This window comes from Priapulus caudatus, unplaced genomic scaffold (genome assembly GCF_000485595.1).
Source record: "Priapulus caudatus unplaced genomic scaffold, Priapulus_caudatus-5.0.1 Scaffold262, whole genome shotgun sequence".
NCBI classification, from domain to species: Eukaryota; Metazoa; Priapulida; class Priapulimorpha; order Priapulimorphida; family Priapulidae; genus Priapulus; species Priapulus caudatus.
In genome coordinates, this window is record NW_014577323.1 from 87,135 (window position 1) to 103,812 (window position 16,678).

General features: G+C 39.0%; 2 protein-coding genes across 6 annotated transcripts in view; one reads left to right on the top strand and one right to left on the bottom strand.

Annotated features, from left to right (window-relative positions):
- The window catches only part of LOC106808242 (CDK5 regulatory subunit-associated protein 3-like), a 17,626-nt gene extending 8,724 nt beyond the window's left edge, over nucleotides 1–8,902 (top strand). For all 4 annotated transcript variants that reach the window (XM_014810873.1, XM_014810870.1, XM_014810869.1 and 1 more), the window contains 12 exons: nucleotides 1,345–1,476; nucleotides 2,114–2,214; nucleotides 2,447–2,584; nucleotides 2,922–3,011; nucleotides 3,319–3,458; nucleotides 3,800–3,965; nucleotides 4,866–4,970; nucleotides 5,169–5,271; nucleotides 6,618–6,709; nucleotides 7,120–7,325; nucleotides 7,519–7,690; nucleotides 8,249–8,902. In XM_014810873.1, coding sequence (XP_014666359.1) covers nucleotides 1,345–1,476; nucleotides 2,114–2,214; nucleotides 2,447–2,584; nucleotides 2,922–3,011; nucleotides 3,319–3,458; nucleotides 3,800–3,965; nucleotides 4,866–4,970; nucleotides 5,169–5,271; nucleotides 6,618–6,709; nucleotides 7,120–7,325; nucleotides 7,519–7,690; nucleotides 8,249–8,320 — 1,517 coding nt within the window. In that variant the 3' untranslated portion in view covers nucleotides 8,321–8,902. The remainder of the gene's footprint in view (nucleotides 1–1,344; nucleotides 1,477–2,113; nucleotides 2,215–2,446; nucleotides 2,585–2,921; nucleotides 3,012–3,318; nucleotides 3,459–3,799; nucleotides 3,966–4,865; nucleotides 4,971–5,168; nucleotides 5,272–6,617; nucleotides 6,710–7,119; nucleotides 7,326–7,518; nucleotides 7,691–8,248) is intronic.
- The window catches only part of LOC106808239 (poly(A) RNA polymerase, mitochondrial-like), a 17,529-nt gene continuing 9,706 nt past the window's right edge, over nucleotides 8,856–16,678 (bottom strand). The window contains exons 2-9 of one of the 2 annotated variants that reach the window (XM_014810866.1): nucleotides 15,198–15,367; nucleotides 14,779–14,919; nucleotides 14,428–14,502; nucleotides 13,873–14,085; nucleotides 13,372–13,589; nucleotides 12,784–13,076; nucleotides 12,512–12,689; nucleotides 8,856–9,582 (exon numbers count right to left, since the gene is read on the bottom strand). In XM_014810866.1, the coding sequence (XP_014666352.1) occupies nucleotides 9,105–9,582; nucleotides 12,512–12,689; nucleotides 12,784–13,076; nucleotides 13,372–13,589; nucleotides 13,873–14,085; nucleotides 14,428–14,502; nucleotides 14,779–14,919; nucleotides 15,198–15,367 (1,766 nt within the window). In that variant the 3' untranslated portion in view covers nucleotides 8,856–9,104. Of the gene's footprint in view, nucleotides 9,583–12,511; nucleotides 12,690–12,783; nucleotides 13,077–13,371; nucleotides 13,590–13,872; nucleotides 14,086–14,427; nucleotides 14,503–14,778; nucleotides 14,920–15,087; nucleotides 15,133–15,197; nucleotides 15,368–16,678 lie in introns of those variants that run through there. The other variant, XM_014810867.1, reaches the window with a different exon arrangement.

Consider the following 16,678-nt stretch of genomic DNA (forward strand, 5'->3'; position numbering starts at 1 on the left):
TCCGTCAACAGTTGGCACAAATATAAACGGCTCGCACGTAACGGATTCGAAAGTCGGGAGTGGGGGGGTAATCCGAAAACGAGTTGGAATGTCGAAGCTGGGGTCAAAGGTCAAAGGTCAAGAGGTGTAAAAGAAGGGGGAACATTCCCTCCTTAACTTAAGGTATAGGGAGCGAAATGCAGAATCTGCGCACAAATCTCAACGGCTCGACCTAGGCCTCGTGATAGTCGCGTGTATAGCATCATGGTAGGAAAGCCATCACTGTGCCGAAATTGGAGATCACAGGTCAATCGGGCACAGGGCAGATTTTAGACATGGTCTGACGGAGGCGATTGAAAAACTTTTTGTTTCGGCGGTGACCTACCATTTTTATGGCGCTTTATTGAAAGGACCATGAAATGTACTTTCCGCTGACATGCGAAGAGTAAGTGTCGGATAACCTTTTGACCCTCTTGTGTTAAACATGGATTTGTTTACTTTTAGAAAGAATTTTACTGCCGGGTTTGCTAGTAGAATCTATACATGCCTGGACATATGAGGCTAAAATGTCCACAAGTGAAATTTCAAAAGCTAAATTCGTTAAAGAAGGTTTATTATATGCATATATGCTCCTTAAATCGTATAATTTCTATGGCATTTTCTGTACTGTCAGTGTGTTACATGTAACTTACTGCCACTGCAGTAGCCACTGCCAGTGCATGTGGTGGTAATAGTAGGGTGTAGTTTGCCTGCGTTACTTAGTTACAGGTGGCAGCTCTCTATTTCAGCCTGTAGGCTTGCGTAGGTAAATGGATGAGTGCTTACCTATTCTGTCTTGCAAATAGTTGTTGCTACTACGTATGATGGGAGCTTCCAATCTTTAATCTTAAGACACTTAAACGTACGCGCCATCTCGTGGCAGACTTTCATAACGATCCCAACGAACATTCCTTTGAGAAGGTTCCTGATACCATCCCTGTGCCTTACCAGTTCACTGTTTCGGTGGGCGTATGTGAACACATTTGGGACTAACAGGGTTTACTAGAATCCCACCACTCCACCACAGAGTCACCGCAGTAGACGTGAGATGAGCGCTGTCGCTCCGCGGCACTTGTTAATGTATATGGTGTGTAGAAAGTTGTTTGCTATGCAGTATTTGAACTGAATGTAATTCAAGCAGTCTGTATACATGGATAATATTATTTGTAGTTGCTATTGTCTTCTCATATAGCACCATATTGGTACTTGTTCCTGATTGCATAGTTATCGTTCATTGTGCTATCTTTCATGGTACTTGCCTGATATTTGTGATTCTGATAATTTGGAAGCATGTACATGTAAGTTATTGAAAACTTTATATTGCAGATTGGTTGATTAGTCGGCGGCACTGTGAGAAACAATGGCAGAAGGCTGCACTTGTCATCAGAGAAAAAATCAACAATGCGATTCAAGACATGCCAGCTGTAGAGGAAATCACACAACTTCTCACTGGCACATGTAGTTATTGTTTTTTCAGCACCATTAGATAACAGCATTTACGTGCATGTACATAATATGTTAGACGTTGGATAAGGCACAAGATGAAGCATCGTTTTTTTGAGTCGCCTCTGAAAGTTTGAAGCCACCAGAACATTGATGCTGAGCTATTTATTTTATGTTTAAGTGGTTCCAGTTATACATAGTGAATACGTTGTTTTTTGTGATGTGCCTGATATGTTTATGTGGTGCTTGCTATCACTCAGTCTCAGCTTTTTCATTTATAATACCAGGGTAAAAAATACAAGGGAGTGATGAGCGATTCGCTCTTCAAACCTCCGAAATCGCTCCCGTGAGGCTTAAAATAGCTCCCGTACAATTTTTGACGAGAGGTATTTTTTCCACAGACTTGAAAAAGAGCTCCCGTGAAAAAAAGTTATTTTTTCCCTGGATAATACCATTCTGCAATTGAGTACCCCCGGAACCTTTCTTCAAAACTGCTTGGCAAAAATCCTACCTGTGACCATGTTGTAACTATAGCAGTGTAATTGTATCAACTATTCAATGTGACGTGTGTTCTGTGGATAGGATTCTTGCCTGCCATAATATATGTAAAAAAATGTTCCATTTAATAATGTCACATAATTACATTTTTCAGATATAAATTACTTTCATTGCATAAAGATAGTAGAGTTGTTACGAGAGACGGAGGCAGGAACTAAAAACATATTTGGAAGCTACTCCTCTCAGAGAATGAAGGTTATTAAATTATTTTTATTTAAGTTTCCAACTATATGTTTTATCTTGTAAGTGCAATTATATTCTGTGCTATCTCTGATCATTCTATTTGGTATTCTAGCACATGTTGGCATATAATCACTGGTTTATAAATTCCAAATTCAAATGTGCTTTGAACATATGATATATAATAATAGCATGGTAATTTGGTAGCACCTTAACGATGATGCTTTTGTTAATTAATTTTTTTCAGGATTGGCAGGAAGTCGTGAAGCTTTATGAGAAGGATGGCATATATTTAGCGGAGGCTGCAGACATGCTAATGAAAAATGTCAAATATGAGATACCGTCACTCAAACAGCAGATTAAGAAATGCAACCAGACTCAGGCAGTATGTTTGCAACAGTATGGGTTATCACGTCTACATAATCAGTTCACTTTTAATATCAAGCATACAACTTACAAGTAGACTGTCTACTTATATGATATCAAAGATATGCCATTAGATTAAGGAGTCCTGCTATAAAACAAGATTGCTTACAGTTTGACATATACAAAATAGGTAGTGGGTAAAACCAATTGGCTTTTATTAATTGCTATAAGACTATTTCTTTGTTTTTTCAATTATACTTCCAAGAATGGAATTGTAATTAATTTCTTAATAGACCTCTACATCAATATCATCACTAAGGCTGCAGATATGATGTATCGCATGACAATCATTGCAGGACTGTGCGAGGAAAGAAGTGGACTATGGAAAAACAGCAGCTGAAATGAAGGAGCAGTTTCTCATTTCATGTCGACAGCTAGGCATTAAGGTTGGAGAAGTGTTTTAAATTTCATCTAAATCAAATTCTAGTGAATTTCACAAACCGATCCTTGGTTGCAATGTGGATGTATTCCCAATCTCGCAGAAAAGTGAAGCAGCAGCAGCACAACAGCCACCAATAATAGTAGTAATAGTAGCAGCAGCAGTAGTCATAGTAGCAGCAGCAGTAGTCATAGCAGCAGCAGCAGTAGTCATAGCAGCAGCAGCAGCATCAACAGCATCAGCAGAGGTAGTGGCAGCAGTAATACTAGAGTTGCCAGCAGTTAACGAAAGTTTCTGTGTGGATGTGTGTTTAGGGGGAGCGGATCAAGAAGGAGTTGGTAAGCTTGTTGGGTGAGCTTCCCCAGCATTACTCTGAGATGCTGCAGGACATCGCAAAACTAGCCGATGTTCAAGTCTTCTACCTGGAGTTTGTCACATATACGTTAGGCAACAAGTAAATATTTTATTGAAATATTTAAAATCGCCTATAGTGACAGTTACGTTGTTCTCAAGATATACTCTAGTGACTACAACTGATTTCTTAGTGTGACTGTCCTACAGCAATAATGGTGTGGTCCTTTGCTTCAGGGAGTTTTTCCAGTGTATGTAATCAGGGGTTATATTAATCACAAATTATTTGTCATTATCAACCCCTGATGTAATTTATATTATCATACAATCAAAGAAATGTTTAGACGAGCTCCTTGATCCAAACCTTATGTCTTGAGTTTTCTACCTACATCAACTCGTAGCAGATGTGTTTCTCTTATGTGTGGTTCATGTTTTATGTTGCAGTGTATCAAGTGCAACACTAGATCGGTTACCAATGTTGAAATACATCATGGCTCATGGCAATACAACTACGTATGAGTGGAGAACTGGGAAAAAGCCCAGCAGAATTGATGAGCCTGTGATTAATGTGGAAGAAGACGAGAGCGTGACAATTAGCACATCTGATCAGGTATTGCATGACAGGTGCATGCCTTAGATATGTTGACAGAGTAATTATCTTTTGTTCAGATAATCTAGTAGTTTGCTGCCTGTTTCCTGTACCCTTCTGTGACCTACGTGTCTATTTACCATAGATATTATTAAAGGGATACGACACCCTAGAATTTTAGGGTATATTATGATAGTAAGTGCATAAATAATAGTATATACCTACAAATTGCTATAATCATGCATTCACATTTGTCATAAACAACATTGAGTTTCGAAATCTTTATTTTTGTCCGCTGACATCGACACCCCACCATTATGCTGCCACCCTGACAAAGTTGCGCTTTTGCTGATTTATTTTGCACGTTACTGACCGAGAGTTAATCACAAAAGTGCAATTATATTTATACCTAACTGCTATTTAACCAGAACAATTTTTATTCTAGGATATATTCGTCTATATTATAAATGAATCTAAAAGTTGTTTATAAAATATTGCAAGCTTTCTCCTCTTAAATTCATAAATAAGAAACACCCTCGGGTTGTAGCCTGCAGCCAAAAAGTTGTGATACGCAACTTTGAAAGCAGATGGGCTAGTAGTACTGGCGCCAACATTGTTGTAAGCAACAAATGTAATTTAAACAAAATATTTCTAATGAATATTGAACAATGAAATTTGTTATAGTAATTGTTATAGTATTGTTAGCGTAATTAAAACCTATTTTAACTAAAAATATGCAAGGAACTTAGCGTAATGTATCCCTTTGAGATGTGTTATTGTCAATGCTAGAAAGCATCATAATTTGGCTCTGATAATATTGTTGCATGATGGTAGATGCTATATAGTGTCTGATTGAAGTATGAAAGTAATTTAATGACCAGATTAATTACATTTCATTACCATTCTTGATGTTTGTTGCAGATTGATTTTGAAGGGACATCTCAGATCAACTTTGATAGTAGTGAGGAGGTCGATTTTGGAATAGAGCTGGAAACTGGAGCTGAAAATATTGATTTTGGCATTGAGGTATGAACATCAATTCATGTAGTATATTATGTGAAGTTATTAGGAATTTCAATGTAGATCATAATTATAGGTGTAGACACAATGTTTTCTTTTTATTCCTAATTAGCTCTAGAAGTGCACACAATATTGCAGTAATGTTTCCTTGGCGAACATGACTGCCTTTACCTGTTGTGTGCTGGTATTTGCTCGTGTTTGTAGGATGCTGCTGATGCTGAGGGAATTGACTTTGATGCTGCTGACCAGATAACGTTTGATATTACATTAGAAGATGAAAGTGGAACTCTCACATTAGACACAAAAGGTATTTTTTGTCCCCAACTGTATCTAGTGTGTATGTTTTTTACAGGGGTTTTACTAGATATTATTGTTTTAAAAGTACTGGACCTGTAAGTAAAAGTTGAAGATAGAATAGTAAATAAAAAATAAATGAGCCCCGAAAGGCGGCCGCAGGTTTGTTAGTCTTGCAGCCTGGTCGGCCTGTATAATACATGGGGTACCCCCCTAAATATGCAGCTGCATTCGGTGTGCACCAGCTTTTGTTGAAACTCCACTATATTTTACTATATTAATAAATATTCAATGTACGTTACTGGTATTAAAATATTACTTTACATATACAGTGGTATCCACTTTGTTGGGCCTTGGATAAATGAGCAAATCTCTTAAACAACATGTCTTTGCAAAACAATCTTTGCATACGTTATGCTATTGGATAAAGGTGACACAACCTCAGTTGAACGAGATATATATTTTATGCTGAAGAAACTTCTTTCTTAGTAGAACAATGCAAAACGATCCTCAACCTAACAGCGTACTGATAATTTTCGAATTTTTATCGGATTCTGAACATACGAGCTAACAAAACATTTAGAGCTAAACTTGTATGTATTAATTGTTTGCGGGGTATACTGCACAATGCGTGTTGTGTACTGCCGATTGCATAGGGTACAAGAAGTCGTGTACGATTGAAACTGTGTTCGCTGATTAAAGTTGATAAACCTCGCAGCTAAATGCATATATATACCTACTGTGAGCTTGCATATGTTGCAAAAATTCACTACAACTCATTTGTATTGCTACTTTCCTAACATTTCTTCTCAAAATGTAAACGAAATTACTTCTTTTACGAACGTAGCACCACAGTGATGTTTATACATCCGGGACACAGCGGAGCGATCGGCTCGATTCAGTAACAATTTCTTCCTATGATAAAACAAGTTCTAATTTATTATTCGATGTTTATTCTGTACAAAATTGTGAAATTTGTTTAAATCATATCGTTATCTATATTACTTATGCAATCAGGAAACAAATAGTGTTTTCGTTCCAGGAACTATTTGCGCTAGCGTATGGCTACTGCTAGCTGTGTAACAAAACCGCCTCCGAGAGTTTTCAAAATAGTCAACTTCGGAGCACATTTCTGGCTCAATGAGAACATTTCGTGATGTTTGCACACTGCAAGTATGCTCACAGTAGGTCTATATAGGCTTTTTGTTGCGAGGTTTATCCATTTTAATCGGGACGTTTTCGTTGTTCCTGAACTATCCCGATAAAGATAGGACAACTGTTGCTATGGTAGCTACAAGTATTATGCTATAATATTAATAGTGTAGAATACAATGTTGTGTAAATCCTTAATACTTTTAGAATCAAATGAAGGGCTCGCAACAGGCACTGATGCTTTCTTAATCATGGACAATGCAAGCACACGAAACCTGTTCTTAGATGACCTATACGAGGTACATAGTAGCTGCTAGTAGGGCAGTATTCTGTAGGTGGCAACTAATTATTAATTTTGTATTCATATATTGACTCCTATCCGATTGACCAAGCCTGCCTACCAAAATTCACTTGCAGTTAAATTCCCCTGACTTTGCACTGCTGGTGTTTACCATACAAAAGGTTGTAATCAGTTTGCTGTCCCTAACAAAAAATGCAATTGATTTTTAAGCCACATGACCGTACCTTAAATGTTGCATACCTTTGGTAATACATAATATAAGTCGCGCACTGGTGTCTGAGATTCCAAAGCCGTTTCACGGAGTAACTGAGTCGCAGCGATCAACGCGACAACTAACGGCCTCCGTGATGCTCCGCGTCTTCCTCTACCCGGCTAAGCTTCAACTGTTTGTGCCGACTTTTCGTGCAGCTGCAAGTCTTCCTCAGCCAGAGGCTGCTGGAGATGAGCTCCGAGGCAAACGTGCTCGCCATGAGCCAGTTTGAGAGGGCGCCTCTGTGCATACAGAGTCAGACGACGGAGCAACTGCAGCACTACCTGGCGGCCGTCGACGGCATCATATTGCAGCTGACGAGTGGGAAGATGCAGCACCTGTTTCTCATTAAGAGTTCGCCAAGGTACGCATGCGCACACGCAGCTACGAGATACAGAGAAAGCCTCTGCTGTGAGTACATCGTTGAGGGGACATCATTGAGTGCCTCAAGTTCGAGGAATTAGCTCGTGGTGTGGCAAGCCGTGCGAGGCTGCAGCCAAATATGCGATGGCATCGTACGTAGCAATAGCTAGATGCGACGTGTCGATTCTGCTCAGGTACGTCGACCGACTAGCGGAGTCACTGAAACAGAAGTGCTGGCAGGCGGACAAGATGATCCAGTCGCAGAAGTTGATGGTGCGGAAGCAGAAGGAGAGTCGTCGGGAGCAGGAAGCCCTAGAGCCAAAGCTGGCGCTGATCCACAAGCGCACTAAGGAGCTTCAGCAGCAAGTGAGTAGTTCAGTAGCAAACAACTGCAAACTGCTAATCCACATCACTTTCAAGAACATGTTATTTCTTCAGCAAGTACTTGCTGCCAGAGAAAAGGTAAATTTCTAATCCGATGCAAGCGAGATAAGCACTCGTAGATGTCTGCTCCCCCAGCAGGTTTTCAAATTTAGTAGTCCTGTAAAACAGCAGCTTTTCGCTTGCAGTTCAGTGCCCTATGATCTATTTTTGCAAGCAGCCAATGATGCAATTTGTTTACTATGAAATATGAGTGTACAAATGGCAGAAAATAATGAAAATTTGTATGTTGAGTTATGATTCTACATCATGAGATCACAAGTGTTTGCTCCAGACACAAGATGATTTCCAAAGCCAAAAAATTTCTGTTTGCCAACATACACCTCTATTTACCTGACATTAGTCACATCACTGTGCTATTATATTACATGTAACTGTGTGTTGTTGTACATGTACTATCATCTACATATCACTTGCATTCTAGAAATCATTATCGAACCTACTTGTGCTTGTGGAAAGTATCTTTATTCCTTGTTCTTTCAGATCCAAGGAGAAATTTCCAAGAAGTACAAAAACAGACCAGTGAATTTGGTTGGTGAGATTAACATAATTTGAAACACCAACTGAATTAGCAGATGAAAGTAAATTAATGTTGTCACTTGGTTGTCGTAATTTATCATGTTTTTTTACAAAGGCTTTTGATGAAAGATGAAGGTAGCTCTATTACTACACTTGCTTTTATTTAATAGACTTCAGCTGTTCATGAATCAGAAATCACAATTTACTTCCCCTATGTGTTACCGACAATAATAATTGCCTTGGATGGTCTGCAAACAATTGGGAATTTTTTACATGAACAGCTTACATCAGAAGGCTTTACATGATATGTTTACTTCATGCATTGAACGAATTCTCTTCACCTGTACCATGTTTCGGATTACGTAAACTACATAAAATTTACAGGTGATTAGAAATCAATAAAGAAACATTAATATATAACAAAGGAAACATAATGTATAAAAAAAGGTAGACATACTCTAAGGTGTTTATATGACTTTTTTTTTAGTTTGAAACAAGTATAATTTTGTCTAAGGTCGCTTGGCCCCAAAATCCTCTAACTGTAACAGATGAATTATCTAAAACAAGCATCCATTGTTGTAAAATATTTTATTATGAAATAAAGTCCTTTTGGATGACCACCCAGTACATGCGTTGTCTTGGCCTTTACTACAAATGTAATGGTTTTACAAAGAGATGTCTCAAATCTTACATTTATCACAATTTGAAACTAATCTCCTAATAATATCATATTAAATAATTCATATTAAATGCAGGCAGCCCAATTTCAGCTACTTGATATGACAACGGGCACGTAATTGAACAATATGTTGTTCTCGTCTCACCACAAGTCCTTTTTCCATGGCGACGAAGCTCTCTTTTGTTTCACTCGTACTCGTGAGTTCAAGTCATCAGCGGTCGGCTGTACTACACTCTTCATGTTACCAATGTCAACAGATGCACGAATCGGTACCTCATCGCCTCCGACACAAGCGTCCGTTGCAAACGTTTCGCCATGACGTTGCATGGGATCGACTCTCTGAGTTTCCCTGTCTTCTGCGTGTTTCACCGCCACTGTGTCGCTCTCTATGTCCTGCTGGCTGCTTTGATCACCATCCTCTGTTATCAATTGCCCTTTATTCGATGCGGCATGCTGGCCTTTTGGAGCGAACAGTGTCTTTACCTGGAAACTGCTAACACCACTCGCGCCCGTGCTGTTGTCCAGCTCAAACAGCCTCAGGATTCCCCAGTTCTTGTTGGACTTTCTCTCTGAACCACACTCCAGTTGCCAGAGGGCACTACGTATTCCTGACATCATCCTGCAGCATAATTATTATTATCATAATTGCAGTACAGTGCACAAATATTTTTTTTTTTTTTGCACCAGCCCAGAGGGCTGGTAACAGCAATTTTATACTAGCCCTCACCATAATTTACCAGCCCTCACAAATTTTGTTTGTAAAATGAACGTCATGTTTCACGCTTGCATTCTCGATTTCAAATTTGTAAAATGTTGATAAATTATGGCGTGATATCCTTCAGGTAAAACAGTAATGTAGGCTATTTGCTCATTAATGCTATAAATAATGAAAGTGTCAATGACACTATAGCTCACCTTGGGTGTGATAGAAGAGGGAGATAGTTAAAATTTGGCAAGTGTTTCATTTATGACGGACCGAAATGTGATCAAATGTCCTTAGCTTATTCCCTGTTTTATACCAATAGAAATTTCACCGTTTTGTTTCAGGGTTAGTTTTGATGCGAAAATAAATGTTTCAGATCTGAAAGTCTAAAATCTGGGCGAGAGATGGCGCTACGCCTAAATGATCGCCATTTTGGTTTTAGATTATCGCGCAAATAAAAGCAATCAAATATTACAGTCAAATTACTGTAACGAAGAATCTAAAACAAAATATTACACATAGGTATGATTAGGTAGGTAGGTAAATTTAACAAAATCGAATGAACCTATAGATGGCCATTTTCATTTTTGCCAAAAAGTCGGCATGGCTCGAAAGTAGGTCGACTGGCGTGCTCCAAAATAGGATGGACAAATCTCTGCTATAGGCGTAACAACTGTATGCAATTTGAAACATGTCGGTCAAACAGTTCTTGAGTTATCGTTGACCGTAGGCAGACACTGAAATGCATAGTGAAATTGCCAAAATCTACCTAATTTGCATAATTTAAACAAAATAGCAAAATCCATTGAACCTGAACTGACTTATGGCCATTTCCATTTTTGCCAAAAAGTGGGCGTGGCTCGAAAGTAGCTCGATTGGTGCGCTCCAAAATAGTACGTTCAAATCTCTCCCATAGGTGTAACAACTGTATGCAATTTGAAACATGTGGGTCAAAGGGTTCTTGGGTTATCGTTGACCGTAGGCAGACACTGAAATGCATAGTGAAATTGCCAAAATCTACCTAATTTGCTTAATTTTTAAAAAGATATCAAAACCCCTGTGATATGTTTTGGTGCCAGTCCTTATTCATTCACATACCAAAAATGAGCAAAATCCGTTGAACCTGAACTAACTTGTGGCCATTTCCATTTTTGCCAAAAAGTGGGTGTGGGTCAAAACAGGGCTCGAATTAAGCGACGAGAAGGGCAAGGCAATTTTTTTAGGGCATGTGAGAAATCGCCTTGAATTTTCTCTAAAATGGAAGGGCACAGAGGCAATTTTAAAAGGCACCAAGGCAACTCAAAATTTGAGAGGGGCACAAAGGCACGTTTGTAAAATAAAGGAAAACTCATAACAAATTAGTACATCAACATCGTCTTGCTTTTAATGTACAAAACAATATGCCCCCATGTAATTGTAAGCTTACACTGTAACACCGACCCCTGTACCCCCCTCTGCTAATGGAAGTACAGTAACAAGAAATTTTACATGCCCGCTATCAGGAGCGAATAATTATCCGATGCTGTTATTATTCCCTCCTGCGACTATCGGTTTTAAGCTCATCATTGCAACTACAGCACACACGCGCACGTGTTATGTTGACTCGACTAAAAACGAAACTAGGGCAGTAGATTAAAGGGCACCGACGGCAATTACAGAAAAGGGCAAGGCAGGTGACTGCCGTCGGTCGAGTTGGATTTTCAGGGGCAGTACGGCGATTGATAGGGGCACCGACGGCAATTGCCGTCGGTGCCGTCGGTTAATTCGAGCCCTGGGTCAAAAGTAGGTCAACTGGCTTGCTCCAAAATAGGACCTTCACATCTCTCCCATAGGACGTAGGAGTAACAAGTGTATGCAATTTGAAACATGTGGGTCAAACGGTTCTCAAGTTATCGTTGACCGTAGCCAAATGTTGATGGACGGACGGACGACACCCCATGGCAATAGCTAATCTTGACGATGTCAAAGCGAGCTAAAAATGTAGGTACTCGCTAGTGTTGTCAATTGGTTGTAATTTCGTAATCGATCATCGGTTGGACCCAAGTAACCGATGATCAGTTACAATCGGTTACTCGGGGTGTTGAATGCATGCGTGTGCGTAACGTCGTGTGCATGTACGTGTGTGCATGTATGTGCTTGTTTAGCCCTGTTTACTGTTTGTTTTGCACTGTTTACTACTGTGTGTATAATACATGTATGTTAATAAAGGAAAACTTGTATAGTAGCGATGATATCTCTGATTCTCATCACTTTTCCAGGTTTTCTTTTCAACTTTTACATTTATTTTGTTGTTTTTTCTTTCTTTTTTTTCCATGAAATCGATTATGGATTTTGATAACCAAGCGCTTGGTTCGAGCCACTGTTCAACCGATGATCGAGTATAATCGATGATCGTGACATCACTAGGCGCTTGGTTCGAGCCACTGTTCAACCGATGATCGAGTATAATCGATGATCGTGACATCACTAGTACTCGCTAACACGGCTGAAACCACCGGCTCGGAGGGCCGGTGTATTGCCAATATTACCGGCCCTCCAAATAATTTGCCAGCATATGACGGTGGGGCGGTGCTAATTTCACACCCTGCAGTATTTTAATTGATTATTGTTCAGGAATGGTTTACGTTCCGAGACCCATGGAATTCTCTTTTTCGTAGTTGTGGGGGGTATTTTAGAAACGTTTTCTGAGGAAGGATTGTATCGTTAAATAACAGACATACTGACTATATACATCATAACTTAAGGTTGTACATCCACATCACGGCAGTGGTTTTTTAGTAATATGTACGATGTAGGTGCACTTTTATAACAATTCTTTCAATTCTCAGCTAATCTTACGAGGTACCTATCAAGTTCTTCTGAGCTGACATTCTTTGTGACATTGAGGTCAGCATCGATGCAATTCTCTATGTGCAAAGGAGAGAAATCTGGTTTCTTTAGTGTGTCTGCGTTGATGATGGAGAGTGCGGAAACATCGAATGGAAAGTTCTGGTAGAAACTGTAGAATTCGTGCAAAAGGTCACCTGAAAACCAAACGTCCAGATCATTCACCAATAATATCTAGGATAAAACCTTTGCTATTTTATAGTAAAATAATACATAAAACAGCAAGCATACCCAAGTTATCCATTGCACAGTCTTTACGGACGATGTTCAGGTTGGCACCAGTTCTTCTCGACTTGGCCACCTCCTGAAGAACTTTCTCGCCAGATGGAAGCACCGTCCCATTTCTCTTTTGCATAAAGAATATTGCAAGAAGAGTGAGAGCGAAATTGCTGACCCATCGGCCAGGGATAGGGTTTGTGATTTTGTTCAACCTCGCCCAGGTTCGGATGGTAAACACGAGTGGTCTCAGCTGTGGGTCAATCTCACCAAATATGTACAGTAGTTGAGTCATGTCCACACCAGACCTAAAAAACACAATTGAAGTTGCTATAACTATTACTCATATATTCAAGCTTAGTTACTAGTATGCACACTGACATTCCAAAGGTCTGCAACGAAACAAGTATAATATATGCAAATACAAAGTTTGGTATCAATAGTGCAGCTTTCAAGCTCCATTCCAACGACACTAAAATATGCCACCTTCCAAACACCCCTCCCCGCTCATCCTTCACAGCTTTAACTCGCTTTCCGCGAATGACACTGAAACAATCAACCATCGGCGGCAATCGATTCGTCGTGACGTCGCCGCACGTTCACCTGTTTGTGGACATCGAGAGGTCGCAGTCGATCTCGAGGATCTCGTGTTTGAACTTGACGATGGGCACGCGCGCATGCAGGATCCGGTGCACGTTTAGACAGCCGGGCATCAGGTACTGTAGCACGTCTCCCAGAGTACCCAACGTTCGCTGCGTCTGCAAGCGGTCATTCTGCATGCACTTCTTGCTGAGGAACAATAACGGGCCGGCCTTGCGTACCTGTCAGAGGGAAAAGCACCGTGGTGCATTACAGCGTAGTTATCGCGTGCGACTGATAGCACTCGTGAGGATTAAATAAACAATATTAGCTATGTAACGGCTAAACTTTCACATGTGAAACATTTTCGAAAAAACTGGCGGTTATAATAATTTGCGATGATTATTATATAATGTGACTCGCGTTTGCAAATGTAAAGAAAGTGTCTTGTATACTACTTGCAAAAGGAGAAATTTAAATATTGAATTTACTTGAATTTAAAGCATATTAAGTTCAGGTTCATACGTTCTGTGTCAAGTCCTCAAACGTCAGCATCATGTCAAGATCACATTTGCGCTTTCCAAAACCACTAAACGAAGACCCAAAAGGTTCGGCCTTGATGTTTGGAAACATCCCTGATAAGGAGTCTTCTAACAAAGACGCAACAAAGTAGCGCAACCTTGTTCCAAGTTCTGTGAGACGGGTGCCTTCATATAATATTTGCATCTGCTCGGATATCTAAAAATGTAGCATAATGATTTTAATGTATAGGTGAAGGGTTGTCAAATATTTTACTTGTTTCTCCATGGATTTATATTTTCATGCTAGAAAGAACTGGCTGTGCTTCATTAGCCATTAATACAGTGAGAATTCATGTAACATATAAGCTACTGAAACAATAAGGGCAGAGCCAATGGCTTAAAAAATGTCTTAAGTTATTACTTTACGGATTCACTTTTAAGAATATTTTGTGTTAATCGTGAACAATCAGTGCTACAGTTTTCAAGGTTACAGCTTGATAAACACCAAACCATGAAGCAGGTACATTTAAGGCTATGATTCGTAAAAATTCATACTTACAGACGTTGCCTCAATGAGTTTGTTCTGTAGTTGGTCCTCTGTTAAAACTGATTCCACATCAATATTCTGTGAGAGCTGTATTGGTAGAAATTTATATTCTTTTCATAAAGTAGTTTAAATGAAATGTAAAAACATCAGGTATGACTACTGTTCATTAAAAAAGAACACCCAGATAGATTTAGACAAGATTGTATAGTAATCATAGTTGCTGACATATAGTTATAAGTAGTAACATATAGTATAACATATGTTAATTACCAAGCTATTGGTATGATAATTTGGATACGACTTGCTTTTTTAAGCAAGACACATGCAAATGTAACTAAAAGTAAACCTGCAAAACAACCTTACCTTTGAAATCGTTTGGTTTACAGGGAGGTAGTAGAACATTCGCGACCGAACGGGTATTACTTCACTTCGAGTAAAATGCTTGCCAGTTTTCACAAGTTGGCTCACCGACCATCTGCTGTCAAACTCCATGAGGACATAATGCTATAAATATAACCAGCAAGATTTAAACAAACCTTAGCACTTTTGTCTCTAATATTAATTAGCAATTAGACACCAGAACTGGAATCATTAGGAAATAGAACATTTAATTCACGTCCCATAAGAAGGAATATCAAAAACATCTGGTCTTCATAGACGCTTGAATTTTACCTCATGTAATTGGACGAAACAACCATGTACAGATGCAGGGTATAAAGTAACCGGTAATAAAGAATAAAGTTCAGTTTCACTACATAACATTAACTGAGGTATAGTTTTACCCTGTCTCCAGCACTTGATGGAAATAGTACAGATTTATTAATGATTCCCACACTGCTGCAAGTGGCGTGCAAACTTGCAACATCAGCTGGTGAGGAAACTTGGACCAGAACACTTCTGTGTGCCTCTTCATTTCTTTTCCTGTATATCTGATCATATGTCTGAATGCAACCTGGGAATTTTTGAGAAAAACAAACTCAACTTTAACACTCATAATACCAAGAGGAAAACACATTGTTTGATGTATTGGTGACATGGTTCACGATGTCAAAATTAGTTATCAAAGTTTAACATTCCAGATTTCATCCATGACTCCTTTACTCTAGCAACCAATCTCTAGTGAAAGCAACAACTCTGGTGGGGTGAATTCAGAATTGACAATACCAGCAGGGGTCGAAATTAGCGGTATCCCGATATCCGCGGGATAGTAGATTCTTGTGTTGGATACCAGATTTCAATGCTTGGTATCCCGCCGGGATAGTAAAAAAAATCGTCAAAATCGGAATAGTGGTTGTTGAGCATATTTGCAAGCGTAAGCGTAGCCGATGTTGATAATAAATGTGATGTGTATACATTGTATCAAGCGAACCAGACAATGCGTCTAGACAATACGTCTGCAGTGTACTTGTCTGTGCATATCTGTGAATCTGTTTTCATGTTTTTATATGAATAAATATGTTCAAGAGCTAATAATATCAGGAGTCTATCATATAAGGACAATAATATGAGTGATAATATGGTACAAGTAGCTTTTGACATATTCAAGATATTATACATGCTATCAGGAGCTTATAAATGGATATCCTAATCAAAAATAATTACATTACATATTAATAATTTTCAAATGCTATTATTGCATATTTCAAGATTTTGGATATATATACCAACATACCAACATGCCAACATACCAACATTGTTGAAATTACTATCCAAATGAAAGTGTCAATGACACTGTAGCTCACCACAAAAAAGGACACAAGTGAGTGAGTGAGAAGAAGTCAGTTTTAATTGAGCAACCATTGACGTACATTATAGAAACGAAGAGTATACCGGTATATGGGAGAACTCCCATTATATACTCTTGATAATTATATGTGTAATTTTTTATGTGAAAATAAATGTTTGAGATGTGAAAGTCTGAGATGTGGGCTGAGTGATGGCGTTAGCACCTAATGACGCCATTTATAAACGTTTTTATAATATTCGATTTATGGCACTGCCTACAAAGCGGAGCTTCCCGAATGTGTAACGTGTAAGATTGAGAGGATAACGACTTATTCCACGTAGCTGCCCTAATAAGTACCCACGTTTTTGGGGACGCAATGGATGTTTCCCGAGTGCCCATAAAGCGACAACTTTGTCAAAAGGTATAATTGGTTGCATGGAAGTTTTTACTCTCGTATTAATTTTTGTAGGCGGTAGCAGCACGGTTTGCCATCCTGTATATCCGGCAATATAATTTACAAACCAAAATGGAATCAGC